Source organism: Thalia democratica, chromosome 8 (genome assembly GCF_965202585.1).
Source record: "Thalia democratica chromosome 8, ktThaDemo2.hap1.1, whole genome shotgun sequence".
NCBI lineage: Eukaryota > Metazoa > Chordata > Thaliacea > Salpida > Salpidae > Thalia > Thalia democratica.
The window spans coordinates 10,833,788-10,847,774 of NC_139172.1; the positions used below are offsets into that span (position 1 = coordinate 10,833,788).

Sequence of the window (13,987 nt, forward strand, 5' to 3'; positions counted from 1 at the left end):
ACTTATGATATTTAATGTTATTTAAGTTAAGAAGAACATAAAACAGTCTTTATGACATCAAAAATTAAATTAGAATCAAGTAATACAACTCCGCGGAACTGTGTTAATTGTTTAACACAGAGAAACGTTTGTCATTTAGAAAAAACAAGTACTGTGCAATTTGTTCATTTGTTCATATCATTGTACATTCTAACTATTTTGTTTCGTTAGAATCCTTACTAGCAAACTATTAAAATTAGTTTTGAACAAATAGTATTATATAGTTTACATATATTTTTTTTTTTATTTTAGTTAACTTTATTATTTAAAATTGCAATTATAGTTTCAATTTTATAATCAATATTGTTATTAGTTTAATTTAAAATAAAGTAACCTTTTGACTCTTTAGAGTGACATCTAACAAAATCAAATCCTGGCAGTTTGTAATCAACATAATAAGTACTGCTGGAAAAGAATTCTAAATAGAATAAAATAAAAACAACTTTTTAAGTAGCTTAACTTACTAAAAGTATAATGTTTCAAATAAAGTTATTTACAATAACTATAAAGCTATTGTAAACTATTTACTAAATAACTTTAAAACCTTGAAAATAAGTACACTAGACCAAATAAAAAAATTGCATAAACTTTTTACGATTTTAAGCTTATGTATCTACTTTACATCAAAGCTATTATTAGATAAACTAAACTTGTTGTATAATAATGATATAACTATGTTGTTCTTCTAAAAAAATGTACCGCTATATAATTTTTTTTTATTAAACATATTTTGCTCTGCGTTGTTTATAAAGTTTCTAGCACTTAAAATCAAATTTAACAAGACAGCATATTATCCAAGTCATTATTAAACTATGTATTATGTATTATATTTGATTTTAACAGAGATATTTTTGTGCAAATTAAAAACCTTTTTTTTTTTGAAATCTAGCAAAAATTACTCATCTGCCATTGGCCATCACTTAATTTACAACCACGAACGTGTCAGTAAGTTAGTAACTTTAAAATACTTTGTTTAGAATATACTTAATTTTTATTTTAACTACTCAATTATTTTACCGGTAAGCTTGGGTTAAAAATAATTTACAATAATTTCAAGTTTATGCAATGTATTTTCATCGAAGTTATAGTTTAGTATATTAAAGGACAAAAGTAGGAACAACTTTGAATAACCTTGAAGTTTTCATTTTGTTTTTCAAACCCCGTTTACGTGTTTCGTTAATTTTTAAACAGTTTACAGCAACTCGAACAGATTTAACATTTTTTAACTTCTTGTAAAATGCTGTGCTAGTGTCTTCTTTTTCGTTCTGCAAGTTGTAGAAATTCATATTTAATAATACATATTATCAATTTTAAAAGTCTTTTATGCTTTATTTAACCAGATTGGTGTCATAGCTGACATTAATAAAGTTTTTTACTCATATTCATATAAAATATTTTTACAGATCGTCATAAAACCGGAAATGGTATTCAAAAACAAAAAATACAAGTTGTAGAACTATTTTATTTAAAAAGATATTGTATATACAAACTCTGATTTTAAAACTAATTTACAGTAGCAATCAAAAAGCTGTCATTTGGAAGACACGGCTGGTGCTTTCTAACTTATAATTATACATTTATCGCAAAAAATAGTTTTACTGTATCTTTTTCTCTAAAACTAATTACATAAAAAACAGTTATACATAAAAAAAAATTACTAATTATTTTTAAATAAAGCAAACTTTAATCTTGTTATTTTGAAAAATACGAATATTTCTGAACATAAAATATTAAAAAACAAGTGATATCAGATCTTAATCAAAATAGCTTTGTACATGCTAATAACAATATCAATATGCATATTTAATTAGTAATTTTAGTATTGATCTACCTAATCCGATGGATCTGTATCAAACTATTTTTAACGAGAAACAGCAATTTTTGTTAGTAAAATTTCTTTATTGAAAATAACAATAATAATAAATTTATAACAAAAGGTTCCCTACAAAGACACAGTTAAGGCCATAGGAGGGTTGGTCATGTTTTTTACAAGTTGATCTTATTTTAAAGAGTTTTTTCTAAGGTTGTAGATGCTTTTTATTGTTTTTAAAAATTCAAATTAATTTTTGAAATATAACTAGTCAAAGTCGGGCCGCATAATAGGTTCCCTATGGAAAGGGAAAAACTAAAACAGCGAAAAAAGACTATTTTATTTAAAATCTATCTCCTCCTACATTTTTCAAGCAATCTTCTTCAAATTTTCACAGTCTAATCTTTATACAATAACAAAAAAACGTTACTTTGGAATTAAAAAATAAATAGTAAACATTTTTTTTAGAAAAATAAACATTTTTTTTTTAAATTTTTGTGATAATTTTTTTTTTTTTTACGTTATTTAAATTCTAAAGTAACGTTTTTTCCTTTTAATATAAGAAACATTTCCTGAAAATTTGAAGAAGATTGCTTGGAAAATGAAGGATGAGATAGATTTTTAGTGAATTTTTTAATTTCCAAGAAAATTGACCCCGAAAAATTTGTGGTCCATATGTTTGTATTGGAAACTTTTTACAAAAAATAAAATATCTCAAAAGTTAAATTATATTTTTGAATTCTATAAAAACAGGCTTGTAGTTTGTATTTAAAGCTTTCATATAAAAGCCATAGTTAATTTTTGTAAAAAAAATGTCGGACCCCCCCCCCATGGCCTTTAACTATCGAGCATAAAAAGGTCACAGTATAAGTATTTTTACGAATTGTAATTGATGTATATTGTAGGTTTACAACTACTTATTCCTGTTTTCTCGTTGCCTTAGCAATTACAAAAATATTTGATGAAAATAATTTTAGAGTCACCTCATCATCGAAAACTGGAAGATTTTCAGAAATTTTCACTACTTCATCATGGTAGAAGTTCTGATAATTAATTTTAGTTTTATAAATTTTATTAGAAAATTTAAAGTTTTAAAAGCACAAAAATTTGAATCAGCACACTAACTACTATTGTTCACAAATAACTTTAAATGCTAGAGTAAAAGGACGAAGTCTACAGTTTAAATTCTTTCTACAAGTTTACTTTTTTATACCTCATATCTTTATTATTTAGTAAGTTTGTAAAAATCAAAATAGATTTAATTAGTTTACATTTAAAAAACATGTTTGTTTTTGAATTTTATAAATTTATGTAACTAGATATAAAAAATTTTTGAATATATTATCAGATCTAACGCCTTAAATAAAAACTATGTTTTTCATATATGAATGTCGTTTATAAAAAACTATTTGTAACTATCGTTAGCATTGAATAAATGTTTATAAACTAGTTTAGGACATTTTTTATCTTTCGCCCTTACACTGCTTTCATGGTTTATAAAATTTATCAAATTTTTGTTTAGTACAGTTTTTTATATACAACTTTTAAATATCTTTATCTTCGTAATCAAAAAGATAACGTTAAATGTACTTTTTTTTTAAATCACAAAAATATAACAAATTAACTTCTGTAATATCTTTTAAAAATTCAACTAGATAAAAAGCTATTCATTTATTTTGAATACAACTTTTCAACAATTACACAAACTACAACTGACTGTTTGATTGTAAAATACTTCTTCAATAAGATCAGGATCATGTAGTGGGTCATCAAATTCAGAAGAAAGAAAAGTACAGAGAGGCGATTCAATTACTTGTGTATCGCCAAACATTAGGTCTACTATGTGCAGATCATTTGTTAAACTGTGAAATGAAAAAATTACCAAAAATTTTTACGGCTATAGTGTTATAATAGGATATTTAACATTGATTAAATCATACATATATTAAAGAACTAATAGTTTTTTTTTGTTAGTAAGTAATTAGAAAAATTTATATAAGGAAAAATAAATCAAATACTACTTAAAATTAAGTCTAGCTAACAATTATGTTTTAAAAATCATAAGAAAAATATTATATTTAAAGTAGTACATATAACAAGGCAACTAAAAGACATACAACAATACAAATTTAAAACACTAACTTTGCTTGTGGTTTTGAAATCTTTCTGGTGTCCTGAAACGATTTAAGATTTTGTATGTTTAAATGATGGGGAGAAATTAATGGAGCTTGCATAGGAATATGATGTTTCAGTTGGCAATTTTCTCTCTGCTGTTTCATTTGTGAATCTTTTTCAATTTTTTTTTCGAAACTTAGTGGAGATTTCTAGTAAAACAATCAGTGTAAGCTATTGTATGCGTTTAAAATAGTAACATCTAAGTTAAAGAAATTTTATTGCAAAAAATTGTAGTTTTAAAAAAATTAATAATTTTGAATTGATATGACAAAAAACTTTACTTACCTCTCTTACCATATGTGACTCTTCTTCAAGTTTCGATTTTGAACTTGGTGGTGATTTCTATTAAAAGAAACAAAAATGTATAAGCCATTTTATGCGTTTTAAAATAGTAACATTTGAATTTAAAAAGTTTTAATTTTAAAAAATTTTGGCACAATATATTGAGTAAAATAAAGAGTTTTGAATTGCTACAACAAACAATTTTACTTACCTCGATGGGTGGGGATGATTTGATTTTTTCTTTATCTTCAGTATCACCTGAAAATTACATACTAACTTTAGTTGAACTTTACTGAACTGATTATTGGTAATTAAAATTTATACCAGATTACAAAAAAATTACATTAAGAATTTCCTAAACAACCTAGTAGGAAAAATAGTAAAACAACTTTTTTGTGTATTATATAAGTGTATTTACTTAGTTTCTTATTAGGCGGATGTTTATGAAATAATCTTTACATTATCCTAGTGCCAGATACAGGTAAAAAATACAAAACTAAAAGTTTAGCATGACTAGGATAATTAAAGACATTGCAACATCCTTACTGTTAAATTGTTCTTGAGGGCTTAGCATACATCATTAAACAAAAATCCATATGGCCTTTTTAAGAACTATTTTTATAAAGTTACTATAAATGAACCAAAAAAGTAATAAATATATTCAAAGTTAACTTACGCAAAGCTAGAAATTTAAACATTATAGCTTATTTGTGATACTTAGGTCAGCGATAATGTTACTATGATTGCCTTTAATTCAAATGTAAAAACTTTACACACATAAATGATACTAATAAGAAACCGCTATTATCCTAAACCTGTCATGACTAGCGTGCCATCAAAAATACATATAACACAAAATAGATATACCATGATAAATTATAAATATTAGTAAATTATTAAGTGTATTTTGTTTAATTTTTTCCTACGCATTAATGACTTTTGCATTGTTAAGAATCAAGCACTTTTTATGCTATTTCTGCATGTTATCAAGCGCAACTTGGAGAAGTTAGTTGTCGATATTCATGAGAAGTAAAAGCTAACTTATGATTACAATAAACATCATCAACGAAAGACTGCTTATAAATGAGAATTTTAAAAAGTTCGTAAAATCTATAAATTACTTGTAAACTATCATATGTTGAAGAACAATAGAACATAAATTAACTTACTTAGTTATGTATCAAAACTACTTGTGTACGTATTTAGGTTAGAATGTTTAACAACTAGTACCTAAGAATTGCACATTGATTAAAACACTGATCTATAAACCATAGTCACAATAATAAATAATATATAATAAATTATAGTATATAACTAACAACAGTATTAAAATTTGAAAAATGTTAACGTTGTAAAAATTTAAAGCACAAAAATAATCAGTTGGTAATGCATTACACTTGTTAAATATAATATTAGTTGTCCATAAAAGTTGTATAAAAATATTTTTTGAGTTAAGACACGTAAACATACTTTCGAATATAAAATACTAGTTTAAATTTAGATAAATATTTTATTTATACATTCTTTTGTATTTTATTTATTTCAATTTACAAAATAATTTGTAGTCTTATGATACTACACTGGTATAGTATATTTATTTTGCTGACTTAATAATTTTATTTATGACAAAACTATATAACAATTCGACTTATTCTGCTTTTTTTTATTCGAAGTTTTACATTGATTATTAGGAGATTACAAAATACAAAAATTTTAAACAAATAATAATCCATCATTTTATGAAGCTTATGTACATCTCTCAGTTGTAAAAAATTGTAGTAAACATAATTATTTTTTTATACAGTTAGAAAACTATATCTTGAATTTACATAGTAAGTGATTTGTTGCATATAAAGCAAAATATAAAAAAGGATCAAGTGTAATATGATCGAGTATAAAATTATCGCAAATGATAAAAGATGTGAACCGCTAAAAAGATGAACGAACTAACTTTAAATATAACTAAAATTGTTTGATTTTTAAGTTAGGTTTAAAAACGATCTAGGACAATAACTTTCAAAAGATCTAATCTACAAACTTAAGACACATTCATACGTAACTAGAATGGCTATGAATGGCTATAGAGTCTGATGCTAATTGCATGGTCGGGAAAATAATAACAGCTATACATTCGACTGAAATTTATGATTACTATTTTATTGGTTTGTGTTCGTTAAGTTGCGTTTCTTTGTTGCTGATTGTACAAACAAACAGATTCATCAAGGCTAAATCGTTTGGTTTGATAATATAAAGTGTTCTTTGTTATTTACCTATTTCGTGAGTACTTGTATAAACGAAATCAGGGTCGTAGTTTGTTGTAGGGGCTGTTGTTAGTAGTCATTCGCCACAATCCAGTGTAATTTAAATACCATATAAAATTGCTATAGAGCTAACTAACCGAAATTATGTTCTATGTTATATAAGTCATGACCCTCAAGCTCCAATTGCTTGTCAACCCCTCTAGGGGTTGAAATGTGTTTATCATCTGCTCTTTTCGATGAAGTACCTTAAAATAATATATCGAAGATTTACTGTAGAACTTATTGAAGTAGGCACTAAACAAAAATTTCGATAGTATCTTAAGTTTCCTAAACTTTATTCTAGACACAAAACAACAAAAATTGTTTTTGAAAGCTTAGACACGCGACCCTTTTAATAGCTTACTTTTTTGAAATGAGCTTTGCAAAGAAAACTTAGAATCATTCGACCGACTTCTTTTTCTTAAGGACTTATTCTTTCTGTTTTCGACTGAACTTGTTGTACTCGAAGTTCTCTGCTTACCTCTAAAGTTTTGCTTTCGTATTTTAAAAGTATGAAAAAGATAAAAAGTTTTTAAGAATTTAGAAAGATGAACAGTTTTTAAACTTTTGCAAGAAAGTGTAGTTAAATTATTTATTTTTCAAAAATGTTTTTATTTTAGTTAAAAAGAAAATTAAGTTTTTATAAAAAATTAATGTAGTTTCTAAGTTAGTTTCCATTTAAAAAACATAATTTACTTTTTCAAAAACTACCCTAATAAGGTTACTATAAGCTGTTGTAAAAAAGTTGAAATGTCTTGAACTAATATAAACTTTAAATTAAAATCATATAAAACTAACAACACACCAAGTTTTACTTGAATTCAAAAATTCGGCCGGAAAGTCTAGACAACTAACCTATTTTTGCTTGAGCTTCTGGATCTGGATGTTTTTCTGGTACTCTTTAAAGAACTTGGTTGTTTTTTCCTTGATAAATAATTTAAAATAAATTAAAACTAATCAAATAAATTTCTATGTGCAATTTATATATTTCACTTACTATTCTATACTATTAACTTTGATTTTATACACATTTCATATGTTATAAAAAAGCTTGCTACAAGTATAATAGTAGTATACGTTTATAAAAATGATTGATTTAGATAAGTACATGATAAATCTCTCTACAAATATTTTTCAGCTTGATATTAAATGTTTTAAATAAACGAAAAATCTCTTTTAAGTGATTAAATGATAAGACTTTTTATGGTTTTCAAACATAAACAGTACATATTCGGGTTAGGAACTAGGAATACACTTCCAGAAAAATTCAGTTGCAAATAAGTTTTTTTAAATACTAAATGTATACTTTAAAAAACAAAAAGTTATAACATTTATTACTAATAATTTAAACAAAATTTAAAATTTAGTTTTTTTTAAGAAACACAAACTTCCAAATTAACTTTGAGAACAATAAGTAACAATGCTGAAACCTACTTTTTTTCTACCTTTGTTTTCTCTTTAGTTTTTTGACTACAAATTTCCTTAATACTTACATATTTGAACGAAATATAAACATTTCCTAGAATTTTCCCTGTTTGGGTACAAACATCGTAATTTCCATAAACAGGATTTTCTAAAGTTAGATTTCGAATATTAGGAACCTGAAATTACAATAAACTATTATACTTATCAGACTTATTAAGAATTAAATAAAAATTAATCAAGTCCAAACTTTGCAAACTAAAGAAAGTATTTTATTAAAAATGTTAAGATGACACGCAATTTTTAAATATTTCTTATATCATAAACATATGGGTAAGCAATACTTTGGTCATACTTGCTGTATGTGTTGGAATCCAATGTGTTTTGGCTTTACTAATAAGAATCAGAAAAAAAGGTTAAATTTCGATTTCAACACCCAAAAATAAAAGATTTGATCACAAAAAACTTCATACTTTCCTTTTTTGACTATGATAGTAGTAAAACACTATTCATGTCCTAGACACAATTTATTTCTTATACAGTTTTATTGAAACTTGAATTGAAATTTATACTTTAATAAAAAATATTCATGAAATTTTATCGAATAAAAGAATATAAATGGAAAAAAAAACTTGATCTTAATATAGTTAATGCAAATAAACATAATTTAATTTTTTTTTTAAGTTTTAACTCTAAAATAAACTAGAGCAGAATGTGTTTTTCTAAAAATAAGTAGATATTAGCCATAATTTGATGTGAAAACGATAAAGTTTACTGGTAAAACATTAAGGTACATAAGATTTTTTTATAGAAAATGTAAGTAATATTTGTGGAGTCAAGTCAGTATTTTTGGGTACATGTTGTGATTTTTTTTGAGATACTTTAAAATAGAGCCAAAACCCTGAACACACACATGCAAAGTTGACAACATGAACAAAAAATCTGCTATACCAACCACCCCAACACTATAAAAAATATTTTAGTTATACAAAGAATTGAGTTTAAGTTGAGAAACTCTAAGTATTACATAAATTCTTTAAAATAAAAATATAGTGATTTTAAATGAAAATGGTTTTTTATAGTTTCGAATTTCAGTATTTACAAACTATATGAATTGGGTAAAATATTTAGTATACTACTAATTTTATCAATTTATTTATATAAAAACGTATTTACATAAAGAAATAAATAATATCCTTTTTTAACGCTTAAAGACTTATACTTTTCTTAAATGAACTAACATTTACAAAAGCCACATGAGAAGAATTATGACCATTCAATACTTCAAAATTTATATTTTCAACATCATTGAAATATGAAGATGTTTGTTGAAAACCTGAACGTATTGAAAACTTTGCTCGAGATTGAATTGAAACATTTTTTTCCGAACATAATTCTGGTCTAAAATATATTTTAAAACAGTTAAGAAACAAAATGCTAAACATAAATATTTTTACTGCAAAGTAAATCAGAAACACTAACATATGTTTTCTTACATCTAAACTTAAAACAAAAATATAATGTATGTAAAAAAACTAGTCTAATTTTAAAAATTTTATAATGAAAATTATTAGTATAAGTTTAAATACTAATTATCAAAAAATCATGTATGTATTTTGATATGTATTTGATATGTAACATAAAAAAGTGATGTATAAATACTATACAGTGTAAAAATTATTAAGTAACTTTAAACTAGTCAAACTATTCATAATTTTTCCTGATTAACTTTAAAAATTTAATGAAATCTATATTAACTTGAATAACTATTTTTCACTTATGACTCTTTTGCAGATGGTGTCTTAATAAATTACATTTAAATGACAAAGTTTATGGTATTATTAAGTGTGTAGGGTTAAGACAAAAACTTATTTGTTATTGATATTAGATTGAAAACAATAGACTAAGGGTGGGTGGTAATGGATTAGAAATTTTATAGCAAAAAACTAGTTAATGTTATAACAAACAAATTGGACAGAACCAAGTCGCAGAATATCTTGTAGATTGTTATGATGGTTGTGCAGTTCAATTTAGTGTTGGTTTAAATAATTTTACAATTAAACTTGTATATACTGTTGTAAGTCCAAGTCTGCTATTTTAGTTTTTTTAAATAAACTCGCAAACAAAGGTTACAACAACTAAGTAGTAAAAACTCAGTTTGTCATATTTTAGTTTTTGGTATGTCAATTTTCCTTATATGAACAGTTGTATTCAACAGAAATGAGATTCTAACCAAATAAAACTTTGTTTATAAGTTTAAAACTTAAAACTTTTTAACAATATTTTTCAAATACTTTAGATATGGGTTGGTATCATTCTACTAGTAATTTACAAAGTTACTCTAAAATGTCCTTTGTGGGACAAAAAGTTTTGAAATTAAAATCAAAAAATTATAATAAACTATCTTTAAAAGTGAACTTTTAATGAAATAGTCGGTAAATAATCACTAATATTTACTTAAAACTGAGTTAAATGTTTAAGTAAGTATATATTACAGAAAAGCTTACATTATTCACAATAAGGTATTTTTGATTGGTAGGCGGAATATGGACCATGTAGCAACATAACTATAATTAGTAAATAAAAAACTTAAAATATCTCTCTACGTGAATTAGACTTTTTGTATGTACATACCCTTATCCAAAAGAAACAATTCTTGAATACCTAAACAAAGTTCCATTAGAAGAATCTTCTCCCCACCAACAAAGCCGAATAATAGAAGGGCTTAATTGTTTGTTTAATAACCAATTGATAGGCGCAACTACCACATGCAAAAAACATTGAAGTTCCCCTTGCACAAGAGGAGGTAAATCAGTTGATGGCACAACATCCTCAGTCTTAACTGCAAAAAAAGGCATAAATCATAAACATGAAATTATATAGATTACAACATTTATTTACTGGTAAACTTAAAAGAGATTAAATATTCTAACTCAAAATTAAGTAACTTGAAAGAATTTTTTATAAAAGAAACTAATTAAAATAACAAAGTATTAGTAGATAATGTAATTTTATTACTATAAAAATATTGCTTTTAGTATTCAATAAAGTTTTAATTTACAAAAACAAACTGACACATCAACATGTTTTACAAAGAAAAATTTGTAAGTATAAGCTTTTAACAAGAAAGTTAGTATTTTAAGCAAAATACTTTAGTTAAAACGTAAAATAAGCAAAAACCTATATGTTTTTTCATTGTAACTATTCCACAATAAATACTCAATTGATCACACCTATATCATAATACCTAAAAGTTATAATAATTAAAACAAATAATTATTAGTTACTTAAAATAATGACGATATAAAACTTGTACAATTTGAAATAGGGATGTATTTATTAAATGTTCTGAAGTTTTAAAATAAAACTTATTAAAAAGTACACATGAATATATTAATTTGTTTCTTTTATTTAAAGATGGGGAACTTCTTTAAATAACTTTGAATTTTTACAGATTTTATTCAACTGATGATCTCGTTTGATTTAGTTCAAGCATGTATAACATTGTTTTGTTAATTTTTTTTTTCTTAATTAATCTTTTATTGTCAAAATGGTAATTATTGATCATAAAAATTTTAATTTCTTGACCTAAACTTTTGTATAAACATTGTGTAGTAAAACTATCTAAAAATAAAGAAAATAAATCTATAGATTTTAGAAATGTTAATAAACAAAAACTTAAAACAATAAATGTAAATATCCAAAAACAATTATAATATATAATTAAATTAAAAACAACTAGATTTGTGGTGGCAGCAAATGATAGACTGTTTAAAGATCTATGTTCGTCAACACAGTAAGCAATAAAGATGAAGTTTAATTAACTTATTACACAATTTGTAGACCTTAATAAACTATTTTATTTTATATTTCTTTTATAATGACCTTAAAAGACTTTTCTCACTTGCAAAACACGTTTTAATCTTTGGAATAAGTTTTAAATTTTTAATAAACGTAACAAAATATTTTTATTCAAATAAAGAGAAATTTTCAAATAAAAAAATAAGTTTATTTTTTTATTTTTTCGAAAAAAAACTATAAAGTTTATTTCTTAAAGTAGCATTAAATCCTTAACTTGTTTATATACCGTTATTAAGCAACAAAAATAAACAAAAAAAATTAAAGTTTATTGTTTATATCAGTTAAATGAACATTTATTCAGGGCAAAGAAAAAACAAAGAAAAATTTATAAGTCTTTAAAAACTGTTTTATTAATGAAAATTAAATTAAAGCTTAACTCTAGTTAAAAGTTTACAAGTTTTTCAAAAAAAGTTTCCTTAAACAATGAATTAAAAACAAAATTTAAGGAATTAAAGAAAATTTAATATAAATCATTTTTTAAATGGTTTGAAAAATATTTATTGATTACTAAATAGAGATCAAAATTTGTTTTTTTATTGTTTAAGGTGGTAATACCTTATTGGACAAGTATCAATTGAAATTTTAAAGCGTTTTTAATAGTGAATAAAAAATGTTAATGAGAATCAAATAAAAAACCTACTTTTTAAATTTATATTAAACTCTCTGTTTTAGATACAGAATCAATGATTTTTTTATTTCTTTTGTTAAGTACTTTAACTCACATTTTTATGTTCAAGACACCTCAAACAATTCTATAACTCTACTAAATAATAGACATCAAAAAAAATCAAATAAACACTTTTTAAACACATACAAATTGCTAATGCACTAATACAGGGGTCGGTAGCCTTTTGTGGGTCACAGGCCAATTTATCTAGAAAAACTTGCTTGTGGCCACTCTGAATAAATAAAGTATTCCCAGACTACAGTTTTCTGTTTTTAATTATTGTAATCACAAAAAAAAAATTATCTTTAATTAAAAATGTAATAAAATAAGCAACAGTAAAAAACCAGCAATGCCTAAAACAATTACTAAGAGTCTATTTGTAAGCTTTTAACACAAAAACTTTTCTTATTAGTGTTTTTAAAAGGGTATGTTTTAAGTTTAAAAGTATTTTGCAGGTTGAATACTTTGGCTTTGAGGACAGTAGTTTTTCGACCCTTTAACTAATAGCTAAGCTTCATTCAGCATTATATATGTAGGTTTTTTTAATGCTTTGACTTAGAATTTTTCAAAACAGAGGTAACTTCAGTTAATTATTACAGTTTGTTTTATTTTTGAATATCTTTGGCGCCACCTATAACGTTCAAGTGTAGTATTCTCTTAGGTACTTTTTATAGTGGTAAATTAATTTGTTGACATCCTAATTTTTTTAACTACACATAAAAACATTAGTACGCCTTTTTTCCTCTTTATAATTGATTTACGGTGCTTATAAGTATTTAAAACTCACTAAATTAACAGTTAGTTCATTTTGTTTACATTAAAATTATTGCATTAATGTTTTAAACTAGCATTCGGCAACCATTGTAGTGGGTTATTAAGGTTTACTAATAAATATCTTTTTCGGGCTGGACTTTTTATTAATATTATTGAAAAGTTACTCTTTATAGATCTTTAAAGTAGAACGAACACTTTTTTAAGCGTTTAATTTTCGTTTTCAATATTTACTTTGAAACTAAAAATGTAATGAACTGGTTATTTATTAAGTACTAATATCACTGTACACTTTATATGAAAACAAAAGACCATTTTTAAACATTATCGTTTAGAAGTTTAATTTTTTTTCTTTGCACAATTTTTTTCAGGCTATAAATACGTCGAAAAAATTTTACTAAAGGACAGTACTTTCTAGCTTAAAAATTTTCAGTATTAATTAAGAAAAAATCACATGCTACCTGTATTTTAATAATTTTAAAATGATTTAAATGACTATGTTTTTTTTTGTGTCTAAAGAAATTAAAAGTTCTTGTTTTAAATATGTTTAAAAAAAAAAATATAATGACTAAACTAAATCAGGTAAGTAACAAATATAAGTTTTAGATGCTTTTTTGTTTCAATATTTGTTTAGCCAATTGACTTTATAAACTCATAAAG

General features: G+C 24.1%; 1 protein-coding gene across 2 annotated transcripts in view; it reads right to left on the reverse strand.

The window, feature by feature from the left end:
- LOC145842010 (C2 domain-containing protein 3-like) overlaps positions 1 to 11,266 on the reverse strand; it is a 30,195-nt gene extending 18,929 nt beyond the window's left edge. The window contains exons 1-14 of one of the 2 annotated variants that reach the window (XM_082949355.1): positions 11,209 to 11,266; positions 10,693 to 10,870; positions 9,270 to 9,429; positions 8,041 to 8,207; positions 7,462 to 7,530; positions 6,971 to 7,089; positions 6,705 to 6,812; positions 4,518 to 4,564; positions 4,310 to 4,366; positions 3,992 to 4,173; positions 3,567 to 3,711; positions 2,833 to 2,892; positions 1,171 to 1,304; positions 374 to 441 (exon numbers count right to left, since the gene is read on the reverse strand). In XM_082949355.1, the coding sequence (XP_082805481.1) occupies positions 374 to 441; positions 1,171 to 1,304; positions 2,833 to 2,892; positions 3,567 to 3,711; positions 3,992 to 4,173; positions 4,310 to 4,366; positions 4,518 to 4,564; positions 6,705 to 6,812; positions 6,971 to 7,089; positions 7,462 to 7,530; positions 8,041 to 8,207; positions 9,270 to 9,429; positions 10,693 to 10,870; positions 11,209 to 11,224 (1,510 nt within the window). In that variant the 5' untranslated portion in view covers positions 11,225 to 11,266. Of the gene's footprint in view, positions 1 to 373; positions 445 to 1,170; positions 1,305 to 2,832; positions 2,893 to 3,566; positions 3,712 to 3,991; positions 4,174 to 4,309; positions 4,367 to 4,517; positions 4,565 to 6,704; positions 6,813 to 6,970; positions 7,090 to 7,461; positions 7,531 to 8,040; positions 8,208 to 9,269; positions 9,430 to 10,692; positions 10,871 to 11,208 lie in introns of both variants that reach the window. The other variant, XM_082949354.1, reaches the window with a different exon arrangement.
- Positions 11,267 to 13,987: the final 2,721 nt, after the last annotated feature.